At 34.9% G+C, this 22,246-nt stretch overlaps 1 protein-coding gene across 16 annotated transcripts in view; it reads right to left on the bottom strand.

Moving 5' to 3' along the window:
- The window catches only part of ZMYM2 (zinc finger MYM-type containing 2), a 93,421-nt gene that overhangs the window by 36,292 nt on the left and 34,883 nt on the right, over positions 1-22,246 (bottom strand). For all 16 annotated transcript variants that reach the window (XM_074330121.1, XM_074330127.1, XM_074330115.1 and 13 more), the window contains 6 exons: positions 16,540-16,611; positions 10,189-10,339; positions 9,596-9,711; positions 7,142-7,258; positions 4,766-4,916; positions 532-704 (listed from right to left, as the gene is read on the bottom strand). In XM_074330121.1, coding sequence (XP_074186222.1) covers positions 532-704; positions 4,766-4,916; positions 7,142-7,258; positions 9,596-9,711; positions 10,189-10,339; positions 16,540-16,611 — 780 coding nt within the window. The remainder of the gene's footprint in view (positions 1-531; positions 705-4,765; positions 4,917-7,141; positions 7,259-9,595; positions 9,712-10,188; positions 10,340-16,539; positions 16,612-22,246) is intronic.

Below are 22,246 nucleotides of genomic sequence, written 5' to 3'. Positions count from 1 at the left end.
AAAATGGACTTATCTTCACTTTTTTACATATAGATTTTAATCACACACACACACACAGTTTCAAATTAAATGTTTTTGGTCTCTATTGATCTCTAGTGTCTTTTCAATTTGAAACTCTCCAAAGACCCACAATTAAAAAGGCAAAAAAGAACAAAAGGGCTTTAAAGCACACCCTAAGTATCCAAAACAATTACCTGTGAATGTCCAACACTGATTAAATAATCATCAAAAATACTTCTATTTAGTGAGATAAAGACACACAAATTTTATAGAAATAATCCACTCTGTTAAGCTATATTGCTGAAAATACAGGTATATCCTAGTTTGGGGTAATACTTAAGCTATAAAACAAGTAAAAATGCTACTATAAGTTATAAAGAACAAACTGAAATGGCAAAAATTTTAATGAATTGTGTAATCTGGGCTAGGCCTCATGCATGTATATTTTTTAAATAAATAAGCTACCATGTTTGTTAATGGCTTTTTAAAGACTGGTTAAAATAGTTACTGTGATAAAACTGAGTTACTTGCCTTGTAGTACCAGTCCTGGAACTTTTTACAGCAGTCTTCACTGCAGAAGTCCCTCACAACGCCATCCAGTTCTTTAGTTGCTCCCTTCTTACATAGTTGAGAGCAATAGTTGCAAGTAACACACCGCAAGCCTAAACGTCTTGCGAAATCCTGTTTGTACAATAGTTTGCAGCCTGAAAAATTTAAAGTTTTAATATTAAAACAAAAATCATGTCAAAAGCTCATTTTTGAGATGAGAGAGAACTTAGGGTTAATAAACAGATCATTAGCTTTAGAATGTGTCTATAAATTCACATATAAAGTTAGCTTCCTCTCCTGATCAAAACTGTGATTAACACTAACCTATAAAAATTCAAGTAGGACATATAATATTATGTTAGATATCATGTCAGTTCAAATAATTAATGTTCTAAAACATTCAAATCTAGTAATGTCTCAGAACTATTTTATTTGCTTTATTTAAATACAACCTTGCGTAGGTATCATAAACACACCACAAATAGGCATTTTAGTAAATGGAATAGTGTAGCCAGGGGTGTCAAAACTGCTGCGGTCTGCAATCCATTGTTAATTGGCCTGCAGCAAATTCAAAAAATATATTTAGTTTACTTAAATAAACCAGGTGAGGCAATATGTACTTCACCTCGAGTGAGTGGCCCGGCTGTTTGTGTATTTTACCGCATACGGCCCTTGGTAAAAAACGTTGAAAAAAGTTTGGACACCCCTGGTATAGATCACTGAGAGGCACTAAGTAAATTTAGAGATCTATTCAGCTAAGTGGGAATTTCAGCTGAATTTTCTAGCCTTTTGGTGTCTGTCACCCTACATGGACCTTCAGGGAAGTAAAACTGGTCTACTGACTTGTGCAGAGAAAATGTTTTGTTACTCTATTCCTTTAGTAAAATATTTCTTTTACCTACTATGTAATTGCATTATTTTAAATGTTTTTACATATCAATCTTATTTATTCCCTAAAATATCTCTACGAGGATTAAATAATCGTGCATACTTTCACTCACTCCTATCTACTAAAACCCTACCTACCCTTTCACAAGGAGCTCAAGTTACACCTCCCCCACGGACTGCCCTCATCAACCTAGTCTGCAATGGTCTTTCCCATCTGTGAACTCGAACTACAACTGTTTTATATATAATTTCTCTGGCAAATTATTATTTTTATATAATTTATTTGGCATTTAATCTATGACTTGATACCTGGAACCATATTTAAAAATACTTTTAGCATTTTTACCTTTATTAGTTTTATTTTTCTAACTAGATTTTGATGGTAGTACCAGGTATTATGTTTTATTTCTGACAGGTTACAGCAGAGAACTAGATGCCGTTAGAGAAAGCACAAAATATATTATTAAACAACAAAAAAGACACACATCCTTTTGAACCTTTGATTGCCCATCTAAAGTTATCAGTGCCCCCCTTCTGTCGTGGGCACAGCTGAGCAAGCATCGTTACAGTCTCCACTTCCGTGGTCGTCATGTCTAAGTCAGAGTCTCCCAAAGAGCCCAACAGCTGCGGACACTCTTCATCAAAGGACTGTGCTTTGAAACAACCGATGAGAGTCTGAGGAGCCGTTTTGAGCAATGGGGAACCCTCCCAGACTGTGTGTTGATGAGCGACCCAAACCCACGCACTCCAGAAGCTTTGGGTTTGTCACCTATGTCACTGTGGAGGGGGGTGGGTGCAGCCATGGAGGCAAGGCCACACAAGGTAAATGAAGAGCTGTGGGACCAAAGAGGGCTGTCTCAAGAGAAGATTCTCAAAGACTTGGTGCCCACTTCACTGTGAAAATGATTTTTGTTGGTGGTATTGAAGAAGACGTTGAAGATCATCACCTAAGAAATGATTTTGAACAGTATGGGGACAGTGAAGTAACTGAAATCATGACTGACTGAGGCAGTGGTGAGAAGAGAGGCTTTGCTTTTGTGACCTTTGATGACCATGATTCTATAGACAAGACTGCCATTCAGAAATACCATACTGTGAATGGCCACAACTGTGATGTAAGGAAAGCCTTATCTAAGCAAGAGATGGCTAGCGCTTCGTCCAGCCAAAGGGGGCGAATGGTTCTGGAAACTTCAGTGGTGGTTGAGGAGGTGGTTTTGGTGGAAATGACAACTTTGGTCATGGAGGAAGCTTCAGTGGTCGAGGTGGCTTTGGTGGCAGTCGTGGTGGTGAGAATATGATGAGTGTGGGGATGGCTATAATGGATTTGGTAATGATGGTGATTACGGAGGAGGTGGCCTGGGTACCCTGGAGGAAGCAGAGACTATGGAAATGGGGGACAGAGAGATGGAAACCAGAGCAGTGGCTATGGCAGGAGTGGCAGCTATGACAGCAGTAACAACGAAGGAGGCGGTGGCAGCTTTGGCAGTGGTAGTGGAAGCAATTTTGGAGGTGGCAGAAGCTATAATGATTGTGGCAATTACAACAATCAATCTTCAAATTTTGGACTCATGAAAGGAAGAAACTTTGGAAACAGAAGCTCTGGCCCCTACTGAGGTGGAGGTCAGTTCTTTCATGAAACCAAGGTAACTATGGTGGTTCCAGCAGCAGCAGTACCTATGGCAGTGGCAGAAGGTTTTAATTATCGCCAGGAAACAAAGCTTAGCAGAAGAGTCAAAGAAGTGACAGGGAAGCTATAGGTTACAGCAGATTTGTGAACTTGGCCAAGCACAGTGATGGCAGGGCCTAGCTGCTACAAAGAAGACATGTTTTAGACAATATTCATTTGTATGGGCAAAAAACTCGAGGACTGTATTTGTAACTAATTGTATAATATAACTGGTTATTTTAGTTTCTGTTCTGTAGAAAGTGTAAAACATTCCAAGAAAGGGTTTTAACGTACTTTTTTTTTTTTGCACCCATGCTATTGATTGCTAAATGTAATAGTCTGATCATGGCACTGAATAAACGTTTTATGAATGAATTAATTAATTAATAAGGTTAAAAGTCCCTCTGACTGAAAACTATATTCTTTAACATCAGTTATCTATTTGCTGCTATTTGTCTATTCATTTTAGTAAAATCCACATAATCCAAATGGTAACAAGGTCACTGATATATATGTTAGCCGTCAACCAATACATTCAGACTTATTAATCAGTAAGAATGTCATTGCACAAAAATTCATGTGTCAAAAGAGTTAACTCAGAATCAATCTTTTCAATGAAACACTATGTCACTTTTCATTAGAGCTGTGATCACAAGAGTAAACATGGTTACCTTTCATTCCAGGTAAAATGTACCAATTAAACTATAAAATTGGAATGCCCTGTTTTATAAGCAGCACCCTCTTAAATATATAACCTTTCTGTAAAATGTGTAAGGCATAAACAAAAGCACTAGCTGAATGGACTGGTAATCTTTTGGTATTGCTATCATTCCTACTGCTGGCATTTAGGATTTTTCAATCTTTTTCTTGCCCGTAACCAGCAGTAGAAATCCATAGCAAAAGTGGATACAGGGGGGAAAAAACTAACTGAAAAGTAATAGATAAGGATAGCACACAGGAAAGCTGGGAGTTTAGTGCCTGGGGCCAAAGAAAGAAAAGAAAGTGAAAGCCAGCTTAGAGCAATAATGTGACATTTGGGGAAAAGTAATAACAAGAGCCCAAAACCCACAGCTACAATCCTGATTCCTACCTCTGGAGAATTAGAATGAGGATTGGAGTTCATTTCTATAATCTGCTGCCTGGCACCAAAGCAGCAAAAGTGTAAACGAGAGGGAAGATAATTCTTGAATGTACTACAACAAAAGGCAGTGTTTTTCTGGCATCCTAAAATGAAAACCTAAAAGTATTTTCCCATTATAATAATGCCACGTGTAATTTTCTTTCTGGTATACTGGAAACCTCCAGGTTAGGCAGTACACTGGGCAGCGAAGTGCATCCAATGGAAAAGAATTCTAGTCCACTTGGAAAATCATGTTTAGAAATGGTATGGTGTAATAATGCTTTTATTTTATTCTCAATACTTCCTTGTAATGAAAAACAGGTTACTAAACTTTTAGAGATAAAACATCTTGAGGCTCAGAAGTCTACAAATATATACAACAAAACAAGTCAGTAGAAAAGCAAACTCCATTTTCTTGTTTAGCTACAGTAACATTGTACAGCTCCTCTGGACATATGGAGCTATATAGTTGGAAAATATACTGGCAAAATAATTAGTATTAAGTATTAGTAAGTTATGAACACCATTGTATATACACTTGCCTTCACTACAGAAGGGTCTCTTAACACCAGAGAAATTCACTGTTTCATGAAGAGTCTTCTCCTCTTGGCAGTACTCACAGTACGTAACTATGCAGTGCAGCTTCTTATAGTCGTCTGAACAGGTCCTGCTGCAGAACTGGTGCACTTTGTTCTAGATGCACAGTAGGAACCTCGGTGAGTATAGGACAAAGACCTCGAAAACAAGTGTAAGAAATAAACAAGCCACGTTTACAGAAACTAAGTTAACTCATTCCCCTACTTAATGTTATAATCCTTAGGGCTACATCTCCGATACAAGAAACCTAGTTTAACTAATTTGCTGCTATATTTCAACATAGCTCCACAAAATTCAGCACCATTAACTATCTGAAAATTACAGTGAAAGAGCACAAGAATCACTAAAATAAGATGGCAGTCTGGTGTTGCTAACACAACTGGTGAAATGGGAAGAAAACAATAAAAGCTACAATATGGGTAAACTACAGAATATGAGAATTATGACATTAACAACATTTTCACTTAAAAAGAAGTATTCTTTACTGAGTGTGTAGTCAGGTAGGCTCAATCCCATTCCTATCACACAGAAGAGTAACAGACCTATTGTGGGGAAGGAATTCAGTCTGCAGCCATCACACAGTGCGCTGCTGAGCTCGAGACTGAGTTGGTTCCCTTGAACAGAGCAAGGTTAGTAATTATTTAGTTATTCCTGGCCCCAAACAAGAGTCAGAGATACTTTTCAAATATGCAGCCAAATAGGAGCAAGTTAAAACCTTCAGGGCAGCAGCATTTCCTGTTATTGTGGAGGACATAGACTAGGTCTTAAACCACCTACCTAACAGTAGCAAAGATACCTGAAGACCAAGATAAGGAAGGTAAGAGAGTCCAGGAAGCAACTCAAGTGATCAACAGTGGGAAGGTGCCCTACCATGAGCATACAATATACAAGACGCAATGGGCCCCTGAATTCTATCACTTAAGGGACGGGTTCAGCTCTCACTGTTTGATGGTGTTTCTTAACTCCTTCCAACACTTTTGCACCATGTAAATAAAAGCCACACACCAACAAGACTGCAAAAGCAGGGCAGTGCTAACATGGAGATGGTGGAAAGGACCTCATTTTCATCTGCTATTTCCAGAATTCAGTTTGTACAGGGTCTTCATTTCCTAGATACCACTCTATGTGCTTGCTTGTGGGTTTCTTTCCTACTGGGCCTTCAACATTATTCCTGCTATGACTTAAGGAAGGTTTTAATCACTAAAAATCATCCCTGGGGGCCAACATCAGTCTCAAAGAATGATTGGTTTAAATGTTCTTGAGACTCTACCAAACAAAATAACAAACTAACCAATTTTCTAGGGACTAAAGTGTTAAAATAATGAAGTTTCAGATTTCCAAATCACTTTAGGTATCACGCTGTCTGGTTCTGGGAATCATTTTTGCCTAAGACTGCCAACAGTCACTAATAAGTTGTGGCTCACGAGCAATCTGTTGTTGGTTCTACACCTAGTACACCGTTTTTACATCTTCCAGGCCCTCAAAAAAGGTGGAAGGAAGAATGGCCAAAGATTAACACTGCTCAAGGAAGCAATGTTCAGACAAGGCCACCTTATCCATGCATCTATCTTACCTATTACTTCTCCCCTTATTGACATATAATTAATGATCAGAGTTTTTGTTAATGGAAAAAAGATGGCAAAGTAAATTAATTAACTGGTGAAGGCAAAGTGATGAGGAAGAATAAAATCAATTTATGTTAGGTTTATTAAGTACAACATAGGAAATATATTCAATAATATGGTAATAACTATGTATAGTGCCAGGTGGGTGATAGACTAATTGGAGGATCACTTCATAAATTATATAAATGTCTAACCATTATGCTGTTCACCCGAAACTAATAAAAAATATTAAATGTCAACTGTAACTGAAAAAAATTGTATTAGGATTCTTTTATTAAAACACAATTATAAAAGGTTAAATGACAACACAGTAAATGACTACCAAATTCTATTTTACAGGTAACAGGCCATATAAGATACTAAGAGTTCACAGAAAATATTTATAAGGACAGGAGGAAACGAGGAAAATGCTTTACAAACAGATGCTTCAGGTATGTAGCTAAACAAAGTGACACTCCATACACTATTATGAGCATAATACATAGTAAATATAACTTCAGTAATTTTTTTTTACCTAAAAAGAAACAGATCCTTTGTTGATGCCACTCCCACATAAGTAAATAATCTAGTCATCACAAAATCTGAAAAACTAATCCTTATTCACTCAGATATAGATTCTCAGATGGAAATGCCATAGTTATCTTACTAGACTTTCATTTGACTGCTAGACAATATACATAACAAAATATGACTTGCCTCCCATTCCAGGATTTCTGGCTTTGAACAAAAGGAATTTTTGCAATAGTTGCATTTCAATTGAATATCACTTGGGGCTACAAACTGGCCATTTGGAGATGACTGCATACTTAGAGCCTAAAACAAACAAACAAACAAAACATACTGACTCTGACATGGATTTTAGAATGTTTATTTGTGACAACTGTCAAGTATCGACTATATCCACAAAACCGGATGCATCTTGCTTAAATATTTCTTTAACACATAAAAGTTCATTCTGAATTTTGTTTTTAAAAAATATACTAGTACATTCAGTAAGTTTTATGAAATTGAAATTCATTTTTACCACAGGATTACTACTACTAATTTTAAAAATACATGAAAGGGGGGGAATCATACAATCACGATTTTTTTCTCTTTAAGAAAATGTAAGCCAATAGTAGTGAGATTGTTTAACCAAGTTCTGAAGCAGTAAATAAACATTTTAAAAATCTAGCTCCCAGCTCCTTTAATAGCTAACTCATGGTGGGGACTTGTCCCCCTTGCATTGTCGCACCGTTTCCATTCCAATTCCATCAGTGAAAACAGCCTATATGACTTTTTAAATTGATCATTTCTTACACAAGGTTGGGGAAAAAAAATTTATAGACTGGTACCGATACCAGGAATTTATTGCAATTTTATTACATTTTTTAAAGTTAAAACAATTTACAGAATAGAAAAGGCTATAAGCATACATAGGCTTTAAAAAGTTTTGTTCTAATCTGAGCAAGTCCAGTGATATTTAATTTTCATTCTTTAATCTATATTACATATAACATATAATCTTCTGAATGTATGAAATAGTTAATAAAACTTTTTCCAATGTAGCAGTGGAAGGAGAAAAAAACCTTTATCATTTTTAAAACTTCTACATATTGTTCAACACAATTAAAATTTTTGAAAAAATAAAACATGCAGATTTAAAACAGTAACTATCCTATCAGGTTAATAAATTTTTTAAATAAAAACCACCAACATTAACTACCTTTAGTGTTTCCAAAAAAATTGAAGTCCATTAAAGTTAATTACTCTTTCAAAACAAATGAAAAACTATCCTATTATCTTACTTTGAAATGGAAAATATCTAATGAACATAAAAGTTTAAAATCTATGGTTTGCTTTAAGATAAAGAGAAAGGAAAAATGCTGCTTTTCTATTTGTCAACCTTGTATTACTTTTATACAGAATCACAAAGTGATGAGGCTCACTATAGGTTTATCTGGACACAGTCCTCAGAAACAAGAGTCTAAATTAAATGTTTCTTTAAAATATACAATATACATATACAATTGTCTCGTCAAATCATGGGCAATACGAATTTCGATTAAAAGAAAAAGTCAGTTAAAATATTTTCAATTAATTTTTCAGTTTACCCACCATCAAAAAAGAATAGTTACAGCCTGACAAGCAGCATGCCAAAGACACTGTCCTTCACTCATCTACTTAATCCTTATTCCTTGATCTCTGGTTTATAAAAAGCCAACAAGTCAGAAGCTGCATTTATCACGCTAATGATGTATCAGTGGCCATGGTCCTAACTTCCAAAATAAAAGTTTAGTCTTGAATGTATCACCTAAGCTCAGTCGAGGATAAAACTATGAACACTGAGCTGGCTGAATTCAAAACCACCTCAGCTGAAATGCTAATAACTGTTGGAACTACTGCAGCATAATTAAGAGACTGTGTTTTCGTTTAAATAAATTCACATAGAGCGCAGTGCCTGCAACAGTGGAATTGTTGGTCGAATTAACTCATGAAGCATGGCTTTGTGCACTAGTTTGAACCTTTCCTAATAGCCTGAAATGTTCACACAGCAGCCAAACCTACTCTTACTACTTAACTAATGCCAAATCCCCTCTAAAATGTTCTTCCTAGTAATCAACGAGCTTAACATTTGAACACCTCCTGTAATGCTATCTTCTCAAACTATCCATATGCCACCTCTGAGGAATGAAAAATGTCTCCTTGAAATTGATCTTGTATTAAATTAGGTGCTACTTACTATAGCAAGTCCAATCCCCTTTTTACCCAGTATATTTCTAACATCTGAAGAAAACATTCATACTTATCACTTCCAGGCTAAATATACCTACGCCCTTCATAAAACAGAATTCTCCTTAAGAATCACATGATGTTATTCAAACCACCTAAGAAAATACACATCAGGCACTGAGCTCAATTTAATTTCCTTCCTATATCATAAGTACAATTAAAAAGTCAATTAGATGACCTGGGGTAAGTAGATAACTGATGCAGCTAAGTCTACTGTGACTCTAGAATCTCCACCTACCAATCTGACCCTCAACAAGCTGTAAAAATTAGCACCTTAAGTAAAAATGAAACATACAACACTGTTTATTTTCTATGTATGTATATTTAATGTAAGTATATTTTACTGAAGGGAGGGATAATGCAAAATAAGTAACAAACCTGAAATTTAGCCACACAATTGGAATTGCAGAAGTTATACAGTTTTCCATCAGGCATTGTGGCTTGATATTGAGGTAAAGAGTTTCGCTTACAAAAATGGCAAATAATTCCCAAACCTAGGAGAGAAAAGGTACATATTTGATTTGTTTATAAAGTAACAAAAGTTTTTTTAAAAACATCTTAATTGACCTCAGAATAGTTTATTAATGGAACTTTCTGTAAACTATCATTTTATTAATTTCCAAGATTATTTACACCTTAACAAATACTGTCATAAAAGAGTCTGATATTATGGTCTCTAAAACACACAAAGAGACACAAAACAATCTCAGAGTTAGATGATGTTTGGAATGAAAAAACAGTTTTAGCTAATAACATAGATATGGAAAGAACTTCACCAATAATTTAAAAATTAAAAGAAATATGGAATGACCAAAACCATTAAAAATGTTTTCAGTAAGCAAGTTTAGTGGATAATAAAAATAGTTCATGCAATTAAAACAAGCATAAAAATGAAGTTAAAAAAGAGAGAATACTTAGGAAATTAGTCATGTTATTAAAGTTTTTTAACTTCCCAAATCCCTGAAACTTACTTTGTGATTTTGCATATTTTGTCTTGTGACTGTTCATGCAAGCAGTTGAACAGTATGGCTCCATATATCCATTAGGACCTATACACTGGGTCATATCAAAAAACCTGCACTGTGTTCGGCAACCAGTACAAGTGGTCAGTTTTCCGTATTTCTAAAATTTGAAACATAAAAAGATATTAAGAAAACCACAATTTAACTAGAAAAAATTATCACATTTTTCATTACACCTCTTCTCTCTGCAAAACAATTCTGTTAATCTTGAATCAGATTTAATGAGTCAGAAGTCTGCATCTGGATGCAGAACTGTTAAGTGCAATGCAGCTGAATCAGGTTCAAAAAAAAGTAATGATCTCAGCTAACTCTCAAAAAGTATATGTTCTCTATTTAGTTTAACGGAATCTCTGACATATAGGTATGTAAAAACTGAAAATTAAAGAAAGGCAGTGTTTTCTGTTTACAATAATGATACTTCTTTGACATTTGACAGAAGAAATTAAATGTACCTAAAAATGTAAGTCTTAATAATCAAGTGAATACAGTCCTTCAAAGAAATAATTTGAAGCTGTTAAATACTTATCACATTGAGCTGCTGTTGCTGCAAGCACTTCAGGAACATCTCTTAAAACTAATTTATCACCTATTTACTACATATAGAACCTTATTCAACCACAAAATACAAAAAATAATTAGTATTTTTAATTTCAAAAAACCTCATTCAAAATGATTTTTTGGCTATTAAGTTAATAATTAGTCAATAGATAATAATGAAGTCAATTCTTCTACCAAGGGTAAAATTTGCAAACACTGACGTAATTCAAAGAAATGAGATAAAATATATGAAGGTAAGACAAGAAGGTACACTTTGAAAATTACTAGACAAGAGCAATATCACTGAATACATAGTCTTACAAACATACAGTTCAAATGAACTGGTATGTTTGTATTAAAAAATGTACTTGATAGTCACAAGTAGAAATCAAACAAGGGAAGGCAAGCTTTATACAGCAACTTTTATTTGATCACTCTTCTGAGCAGTTACAAAACTGTCATCATCAGTTAAATCAAATATCACGTATATTGTTGCAAAATAACTGTATCCATCTTTCCACCTGATGCTGAGATCATTTTATTTAGTCACCTGCATCTAATATAATATGATGATATAAGAAGGCCTCAAAATGTTCCATGGATGGATGAATAACAGATGTCAGGAAGATGACAATCAGGCCAAAAATAACAAAATGGGTAAACTGTGTGGATAAATTTCACGAACACCAAAGGATTTTAGACAACAAAGGTAATAAATTGAAGGTAAAAACAATAACCAAAAACAAGTAAGTAATATCATAAAATAAAAAAATCAACTTTCTAAGCATACAACAAATAGAAAAGGTATGAGAAAACCCAGCTATTTATGTTCCAGAAAGGAATGTTATATTCATCTGGTAGCATGGAAAATAACCCACGCTGCCTATTTCTCATTTACTCAAATAACGCTTAATGGAAGCCCTAGTGTTTTATTTTCAAAGTGGAAATCAACTGATTCTTCAATTTCTAGTAGCTTCCAAAAAGAAATACCTATCAATAGTCAAAGATCGGTAACAAGGAAGAAGAATAGGCCTGTTAAGTTGAATTTGAGTCTCCCAGTGTTACCAGGACTGCAGAGGAGAATGCTCTGGTTTTAGTTTAGAATGACAATACGTTTTCCTAAGGCCAATATTATAATTTAAATTTTTATATTGGGAAAAGATAAAAGAAAACACATCAATAAAATAATGGAAGATAAAAGAATGTTTAAAATCTAGCACCACCATACAAATTAGGAATACTAAAAATATCAGGACACCTGCCATTGTATATATAGCAGGATTACAGAGAGAAAAACAAAGCCACTCCCAGTAGACGTATGCATAAAATTTCCACTAGCAGCACCTATAAAGCTTTTTTTTTTAAAAGATTTTATTGGGGAAGGGGAACAGGACTTTATAGTACTTCCAGGATTTTTTCCAAGTCAAGCTGTTGTCCTTTCAATCGTAGTTGTGGAGGGTGCCGTTCAGCTCCAGGTCCAGTTGCCATTGTTAGTTGCAGGGGGCACAGCCCACCATCCCTTACAGGAGTCTAAACAGCAACCTTGTGGTTGAGAGGACGTGCTCCAACCAACTGAGCCATATGGGAGCTCAGCGAGCTCAGCTCAAGATGCCGTGTTCACTCTTAGGTACAGGGGGCGCTGCCCACCATCCCTTACGGGACTCGAACCGGCAACCTTGTGGTTGAGAGCCCACTGGCCCATGTGGGAATCGAACTGGCAGCCTTTGGCGTTAGGAGCACGGAGCTCCAACCGCCTGAACCACCGCGCCGGCCCCCTATAAAGAATTCTTTTACCAATAATTCAATAAATGAAGTCCAACCATCTAATCTAATCTTGGACTAGATTTTTAAAATTTATTACAAACATCCTTCAAGTTGACAATGATTTTATTGGCAGAATGGTTAAGTAATTAGTAAATTTCAAGATGTACTAATAAAAAGTAGACCAGTTGAACTGAGTCAAGTAAACAAGGAGCTAAATAAGCAACTGGTCCACACTGACAAATACTTTTATCTGAATAGAATGAGAAAGTACTACCAGAAAGATAGAATCATTAATATTGAAAATATTTGAACACAGCTACTTTCATAGCTACCACCACTTCAAAAACAAAAGGACCCATTTAATGGAAGAACATTAGCAAAAAGAGAAATAAATGTTAGTGCCATGTTTTCTCTGCTTCATAAGTAAATAATCAGAATAATATTTAAATTTCATGCATCCTATAAATATGCATTGTATGATTTAAAGGAATGTAACTAATTGTGTAAATTCACAATTAATATATTCCCCATTCAGGCATGGGGAAAAATAAACCTACTTTCAAATTCGGTGCAAAAAAATGAGGTAGAACTGATTGAAACAAGATACTGGTAAGGTAAAAGGTAAATATAATGCGAGTTTAGGACAAATTCAGTCTACTCATTGAAAAGAGGTGCCTTACATTTTAGTCAATTCCACATGGATATCAAAATTAACAATCATATGATTTAAAAACTTTCCTGTAATTTTTCCTTTTACATGTGAGTAATACATGTCATTTAGTACATTTTGACCAAGTGAGTGGACAACATGAGTAGGGGGTCCAGAGATAAAAGTTTCATGTCCTTGCTGCTGCAAATCTAATCTAGGAAATGGGCACCAAGATCTATCCAGCATGGATCCTACTTCCCAGCTGCAAATACAACATGAACTAACTTGGGTCCGTGGAAAAAATATTACCTTTATATTCATCAACATCTAACTGAAATGTGGCATTTTCTTTCATTCAGATTGAAGGCAACAAACCAGATTAGTTTTAGCAGAAACTGTGACTTTGTCAAAAATAAAAATCCCCAGCTTTTTATATTGAGATAGCTCAATATATCATTATGTTCAACATCACTTCAGAAAAGATTGTAGTTATTAACCACACTATCTTATTACTTAGTGCATTCATAAAGTAGATATATTACATTTGAAAAATTTTTTTAAAGTTTTACCATTTTGATTGATTCTAGTTGTAATCATAGGTATTTTATTTTCTGCATTAAACAACATTCTGAGAACTGATCTACCCATATTACCAAGGGAGTCAAAAGCACAAAAATAGTAAAGAATCCTGATTAGGGGAAGTGGTCATAAAAATTCAACAATGACATGATATTGTACTAATTTTACACTAAGTGAACATTAGAAGATAAATTCAAGTAAAACTTCATTTATTCAATAAAACCCTAATAGTATCTCTTTATGTTACAAGATGTTTATGCAGAGAAAAAGTCTGAAAAATTTACACACTATTATTTTACTTTTCTTCATTATTGTATAGTTTACAATTTTTCTTTTAACATACATCTACTACCTCTAATTTTTAAAAATTTTCTGACAATGGATGCTAAAAATAGTGGGTAAAAAGTCTGCAAAGCAACAGGATATTTACATAGCATAATATATCCCCCCCAAAAAAATCTTAATAAATACAGAGGGAAAAAGACAATCTGACAGACACCTCCTTAACCATGTGAGCCAGGTTATCATACAGTTATGAGCCAAAAAGACATCATGTGCCTCCTGGTGGGTGCACGTGACAGACACAATATCACTCATGAGGTACTCATGCCAACAAATGCACTCCTTCAGTCTCATCCTGAGAAAACATCAGACAAGCCCAAGCTGAGGACATGCTACCAAATGTCCTGTAGTATTCAAAACGTCAAGGTCACGAAAGATAAAGAAATGGGGAACTGTTTCACATTAAAGCAGACAGGACTTCCACCCTCAGCCATGATGGAGTAACAGAGACTAGATAGATTTAATCTCCCACCTTTCACAACCAAAACACTAAACAAAAGATATGAAACAATGGCTTTTAAACATTGCACAAAACACAATACAACTCGTTATATAGAAATAAAAACCCAAGCTGCAGAAAAAGATCTAGAAATGATGGATATGAAAGTAGTAGACAAAGATGTTAAAAAACCTATGATAAATATGCTGATATATTCAAGAAATCCATAGAGGAAAACATGAATATAATGAGGCAAGGAACAGAAGATATAAAAAAGACCCAGATGGGGCCGGCCCAGTGGCTCAGGCAGTTAGAGCTCCATGCGCCTAACTCCGAAGGCTGCCGGTTCGATTCCCACATGGGCCAGTGGGCTCTCAACCACAAAGTTGTCAGTTCAATTCCTCTAGTCCCACAAGGGATGGTGGGCAGCGCCCCCTGTAACCAAGATTGAACACGGCACCTTGAGCTGAGCTGCCACTGAGCTCCCGGATGGCTCAGTTGGTTGGAGAGCATCCTCTCAACCACAAGGATGCCAGTTTGATTCCTCGACTCCCACAACGGATGGTGGGCAGCGCCCCCTGCAACTAGAAAAAAATGGCAACTGGACCTGGAGCTAAGCTGCGCCCTCCACAACTAAGACTGAAAGGACAACAACTTGAAGCTGAACAGCACCCTCCACAACTAAGATTGAAAGGACAACAACTTGACTTGGAAAAAAGGCCTGGAAGTACACACTGTTCCCCAATAAAGTTCTGTTCCCCTTCCCCAATAAAATCTTTAAAAAAAAAAAAAAAAGACCCAGATGGAACTTTGAGAAATGGCAAATACAAGACCTGCAATAAAAGAAAAATATACCCCATTTTATTTGATGAGGTTTATTTGATAAGATTAGTAAAATTAAAGATTCAACAATAGAAATTCTCCAACAGGAAGCAAAAAGGAAAACGAGACCAAAAAAACACACCAATAAATAATAGAGGCACAGTGATTATAGGACAAGAGCAGGAAGCCTAACATATCTGCAATCGGGGTCTCAAAAGAAGGGGGTAAAGAGGAGACAAAAAAAATTTTAGTGAAATAATGACCTATGATCCTGGATTACATGGGTCCCAAATAAGTTGTAAATTTTTTTCCATTTGCTGTAAGGGACATTAATGGACAAAATGTGAATAAGGTCTGTAGATTAATCAGATAACATTATTAGTATATCAAAATAAAATTCCTTATATTGATCATTGTACTTTATTTACAATTATTCCTAACTGTATTCATCTTTATTCATGTGTTATTCATCTATATTAATGGGAATATAGACTTGGAAATGATTTTGAAACAAAGGATTTTTTTTATCTTTCAAGTAGGCACAGAAGAGAGGCACTTTTATATCCTATAATTAAGTGCCTACTGTGGACAAAGTACTGTGCCTTAAAAAATTGTATCTGAAAATAATTGTTTAACAACATAAAAACCTAAAAGCAAATGAGCTTACCACAAGAAAATACATGTAAAGTTTACTGAAGTAAGAAAGATTATGTAACTCTTAGAAGTAAGAAAATAATTATCTGATATTTTTTAAGTTCACAAATTTTAATATACAGGCATATCTCATTTTATTGTGATGCGCAGATACTAAGTTCTTTACCAACTGAAGACCCTCCACCAGTGAAAAGATCACTGAAAGCTCAGATAATGGTTAGCATTTTTTTAGCAATAAAATAGTTAATTAAGGTATGCTCGTTTTTTAGACATTAACGCTTTTGCACACTTAATAGACTACAGTACATTGTAAACATAACCTTTACATGCCCTGGGAAGCCAAAAAATTCTGTGACATAGTTTATTGTGATATTCGCTTTCCTGCAGTGGTCTGGAACTTAACCCGCAGTGTCTCCGAGGCATGCCCGCACTTCAAAATGCACATTTTTCAGATACATAATAAAAACAGTAGCAGTGCATGAAATTACTTAACCCCAGCTACATTCCTGCTTACCTCAGGCTGCATTAAGAAAGAGTCCTGCATGTGATCTCGAACCTCCTTCAGGAAGCTTGGATGGCTACCTACCTAAAAAAAGATTTTCAAACACTTTATAAACACATATTAAGAAAGGCTGCTAGACTGAAAGGCAAATAAGCAATCTGTAAAAGTTGATTCTTAATTACCTGTTTGTGAATTACAAACTCATTACAACTTTTAAAAATGCCTATCTGTCCTATCCCCAGGGCCCAACTTAGAGAAGAATTATTAAATATCCTATAGAAAACATCACTTAATGATAAAACAATATAATAATGGGGCAAGGAATTAAAAATGCACCCTTAGATATGACTCATTTATAAGTAGGCCTTGTAAAACATTTGTTTCTCTTAGATGACAATGTACTCTAAGATCTCATTAAAGTCTATTAATACTTATAATGATAACTCAAAGCATTCTAAGTTAAGTAATTTGGACGTTATGCAGTTACAATTTTCATCTGCAAATGGGTTGTTTTAGAAACTCATTTTAAAGCACACATGATAGCTTCCAGTACATATGAATTTACATCTTTACTCCTTGTAGAAAGCATCCTGCTTTCCATGAAAGTCAACACTATGCAAGAAAATAAAAAATAATTGAAAGGATTAGTCTCCAATGCCAGGATCTAGACTATTAATGACCTATATCAGTATACTCCAGAAACTAATTGAGCAATGGCGACATAAACAACAATGGCAGCCAAGTTCAATGTTAGAGACAAACATCAAAAGGGGAGGGAAAGGCAGGGAAGAAAAGATCACCATATGATTTAGTTCCCAGGCTACAGGAAAAAAAGACATTCAGTAGAGCATCTTGTATAGTGGTCTCCAAACATGTCCCTTTATCAGTAACAATATATGCACGGATTCCCATTTATTTACTTATAAATTATGAAAACATAGTATATGAATTATGAAACATGAAAATATTTTTTAAATGAAAGATGAAACTATTTTTAAATAATTTTTATTAATAAAAGAACAAAGAAAAATTTTGATATCCACTAGAATGGAAGCATTTGGTGTCAGCGGAGGCTATGTGGGGAACAGTAAGAAGGTACCTTACTCCTGCTTAGAGTGGAATCAGCCACAGCTCAGAGAGGAACCAGAACTCCTATACCCACCCATCCAGCAGTAACAAGGAGCGACTCCTCCTTCCACGGGTGTCAACAGAGGCCATGTAGAGAGCCTGAACTTCTACCTCTAATGGGCAAAAGAGAGGTGGCACCTGCCTTTCCCTGCCAGAGCAATGTCAAATAAAACCAGCTATAGCAGAAGGTTTAAATAACATTCAGAGTATTATAACAAAATACCCAAAATGTCCAGGCTGCAATAAAAAAAAGAAATCACTTATCCTATGAAAAACCAGGAAAACAACAATTTAAATAGAAAGAGACAATCAATAGAAGCTAACACTGAAAGTACAGAGATGTTAGAATTAACTGACAAAGATTTTTAAAGCAGCTATAATAAAAACACTTCAACAAAAAACAAAAGTCACTTAACAAGGAAAAAATAGAGTTTCTTATCAAAGAAACAGAAGCTATAAGAAGAACCAAATGGAAATTCTAGAACTGAAAAAAATCTGTAACAGAAAAAAAGAAAAATAAATGGAAGAGGTATGTCAAAAGAACACAGGAGCCAAGTCAAAGTGCTCCCAATGGCCAAAGGTAGAAAATTGCGAGCAAAAAATTAAATAAAGCACAATTGAATTACAACCCAAAGTATAAAATAAATATCCATGAGTCCCTACTGATATTAATAAATGACTGAATAAATTAATTAATGTAAAAGACACAAATTGCCTATGCAGAAAATCCCAGGTATCTACATATAATCTCCTCACTAAACAGGAGTGACGTCATTCCCAAGAGTATAATATGGGAATGGGGAGAGGAAAGGGAGACTTCATAATGGAAAATCCTGACAAATACTACTTCAGCAAGGTGATCAACATTAACAGTCATAAATCATGCTGATAGATGTACCTTTGTTATGTGATGAAAATGGCAAAAGTGTAAAAAGTAAACACTTCTGTGATCTTCCTTCTAAGAACCCACAGCCTCAGTATGTCTAATGACGAGAAAAACATCAGACATTCTAACATTCTAATAGTGGGGCATCTTACAATATACCTGATTCCTAACAACTGTTAAGGTCAAAGAAAAAAAAAGGGGAGGAGTGACGAATGGATAAAAAAAGAAAAAGTCACAACCAAGAGCCTAAGGTAACATCAATACTGAATATAACGTGACAACCTGGATGGAATCCTAAAACAGAAAAGGGACATTATGTAAAAATTAAGGAAATCTGAATGAACTATTACTATTATTTACATAATAAGTATATATCAATATCACTTCATTAACAGTAACAAATGTATCATACTAATTTAAGGTGTCAACCAAAGGGAGAACTGAGGGGAGGGGGCTATAACATGAAAACTCATGCTACCCTCTCAATTTTTTTGCAACACTGAAACTATTCTAAAAAAAAAAAAAAAAATCAAGCATTAGTAAAAACTAACAACAACAAAAATCCCAATGGGTGGTACTAATAGCACAACGGAGAAGGCAGAGGGAAGAATCAGTGAAGGGAAAAACAGAAATTTTCCAATCTGAACAACAGAAAGAAAACAAAGTTGGAGGAAAAAACTTTTTAAAAATAGAGCCTCAGGGATCTGTAGGACTGTAACAAAAGATTTAACTCTCATGTCACTGGAGTCCCAGAGGTAGAGGAAAGAGGACAGGGATGAAAAACCACTCAAAGAAACGTGTGAAAACATTACAAATTAGGCAAAAGACAGAAACCTACAGATAGAAGAAGCTGAGCAAACCCTAGAAATGCATCACAGTCAAATTTCTGAAAAAATTTTAATAATTTGAATAAAAATAAAGACAAAAAAATCTTGAAACCAGCAAAGTTAATGGAGAAATAGAATTGGAATAACAGCCTAGGAAGACAAAAAACGTTTAGACAATAGCCCCTCCACTCCATCTAAACACCACAGAAAAAAATGTGGTACTAATCCTACCCACACCAGCAAAGGCCAAGTGGAGAGCTTAGACTTGCACCTTGGCCTGGTTTCCAGGCGATGCTGGGCCCCAGCAACCCAGTCAGGGTGTTGTTAAAAAACGCCAAGTAGAAAGCCTGAACTAGAGCTACCCCATCAGGAAGTAACATGGTACCCTATCACCTACCCCTCAAGATGAGAACTATTTGAAAGAGTTAGGACTTTCGCCAACAACCAGCAATAACAAAATTACAATTACAGAGTCTGAGGAGCAAAAAGAAAAAGAAAAAATGAAGAAAAGTGAACAAAGCCTAAGAGACCTGTGGGACCGATCAAGGGGGCCAACATTGTACTGAGAGCCCCAGAAGAAACATTGAGAGAACAGGCAGAAAGATTATTTGAAGAAATAGTGGCTGAAAACTTCACAGATCTAATAATGGACACAAATATGAAAAAATAAGAAGCATAACAAGTTACAAGTAGGATAAACTCAAAGAGACACACAACAGGACACATTATAGTCAAACTATTTTAAAGACAGAGAATCTTGAGCAGCAAGTACAAGAAATCCTCAGTAAGATTTTCCACCAATTTCTCATCAGAAAGCATGGAAACCAAAAGGCAGTCAGATGACATTATGTAAAAATGCTAAAGAAAAAACCTTTCAAACAAGACAGCAAAACTATTATCCAAACATGAAGAAGAAATAAAGACATACCCAAATAAATGCTGAGAGAATTCACTACCATTAAACCTACCCTATTAAAAATGCCGAAGAGTCAAAGATTTATGCTGAAATGAATGGGAACTAGACAGTAACTTCAGCAGACTGAAGGAATAAAGATCTTTATTGTAAGTAACTTAACTACATGGACAAACATAAAATGCAGTATTATTATATTTTTAGTTTGTAAGTCCATTTTTTATTTTCTACATGATTTTAAAACAAATTCACAAAAAATAACTGTAAATCTCTTATTAGGCACACAATGTTTAGATGTAATTTATTACAATATAAGGGGAATGGGGCTATATGGGAACAGAGTTTTTAAATGTCAATTAAAATAAGTTATCAAGTCACATTAGACAGATATAAACTTAGGATGTTAAATGTTAAATGTAATCCCCATGGTAACCACAAAGACAACATCTAAAAATTATACACAAGAGGAAATGAGAAAAGAATCAAACAAGTCACTACAAAAAATCTACTAAATACAAAACAAGGCAATAATGGAGGGAATGAGTTACAGAAAAGGTATTAGACATACAGAAAAACAAAACAAAAAGGCAGAAAAAAAATCCTTCCTTATCAGGAATAAGAAACTATAAGTAGATTAAATTTTCCAAACAAAAGGCAGACATTGATAGACTGGAAATAAAAAGTAACCCAACTATATGTGGTCTACAAGTGATTCGCTCTACATACAAGTTCACAAATAGATCAAAAGTGAAATAATGGAAAAAGATATTCCATGCAAATAACTAAAAGAAAGTGGAAGCAGGAGTTGCTATACTGATACCAAACAAAATAAACTTTTAAAAACTTTATCAAAAACTGATATGAGACAAAGAAAAACAATGTATACTGGGGTAAGAAGATAAATTCAAGAAGATATAACAATTATAAACATATATGCACCAAATATCAGAGTCCCAAAATATATTAAGCAAACATTGACAAACCTGAAGGGACAAATAGACAATTCTACAATAACAGTTGGAGAATTCAACAAATACACCACTTTTAATAATGCATAGCCCATCCAGACAGAATTTCAATAATTACAGGATTTGAAAAACACTGTAAAACTGGAACTAACAGACATATAGAGTACTCCACCCAACAACAGCAGAATAAATATTCTTCTCAAGTGCACATGGAACACTCTCCAGGACAGACCATACGTTAGGCCATGAAAAAGTCTAAATAAATTTATAAAGACTGAAATCACACAGAGTATCTTTTTCAGTCATAACAGAATGAAACTAGAAATGAACAAGAAGAAGGAAACTGGAACATTCACAAATAGATTAAACTACACACTCTTAACCAATGGGTCAAAGAACTCACAAGGGAAATTTAAAAATACTTAACAGATGACTGAAAGCCAAACCTCAAAATACCAAAAGTAATGGGATGCAGAATAATCAGTGATTAGAGCAAAATTTATAATTGTAAATATGTATTTTTTAAAAGTTCTAAAATCAGTAATGTAATTTAAACCTTAAAAAAGTAAAAAAAAGAGAAAACTAAAAAGAAAGCCAGCAGAAGGAAATAATAAAGATTAAAGTGGAAACGGAGACTAGAAAAAGAGTCAACAAAACCAAAAGTTAATCATTTGAAAAAAGTTGACAAACCTTAGACTAAGAAAAACAAAAGATGCAAAGAACAAAACAGAGAAACAAAAGAAGGGACAATACTGTGGACATTCCCATCCCCCTCAAAAACAACTGATTAAATGCCATGAACAATTATACACCAACAACTTGGATAACATAAACAACATAGACAAATTCCTTCAAACACACAAACCACCAAAACCGACTCAAGAAGAAATAGAAAATATCAACAGACCTGTAAGAAGTAGAGATTAAATCAGTCATCACAAACCTTCCAATAATGAAAAGCCCAGGACCAAATGACTTCACTGGTGAATTCTATCAA

This window comes from Rhinolophus sinicus, linkage group LG04 (genome assembly GCF_036562045.2).
Source record: "Rhinolophus sinicus isolate RSC01 linkage group LG04, ASM3656204v1, whole genome shotgun sequence".
Taxonomy (NCBI): Eukaryota; Metazoa; Chordata; class Mammalia; order Chiroptera; family Rhinolophidae; genus Rhinolophus; species Rhinolophus sinicus.
This window is presented reverse-complemented; position numbering and strand designations above follow the sequence as displayed.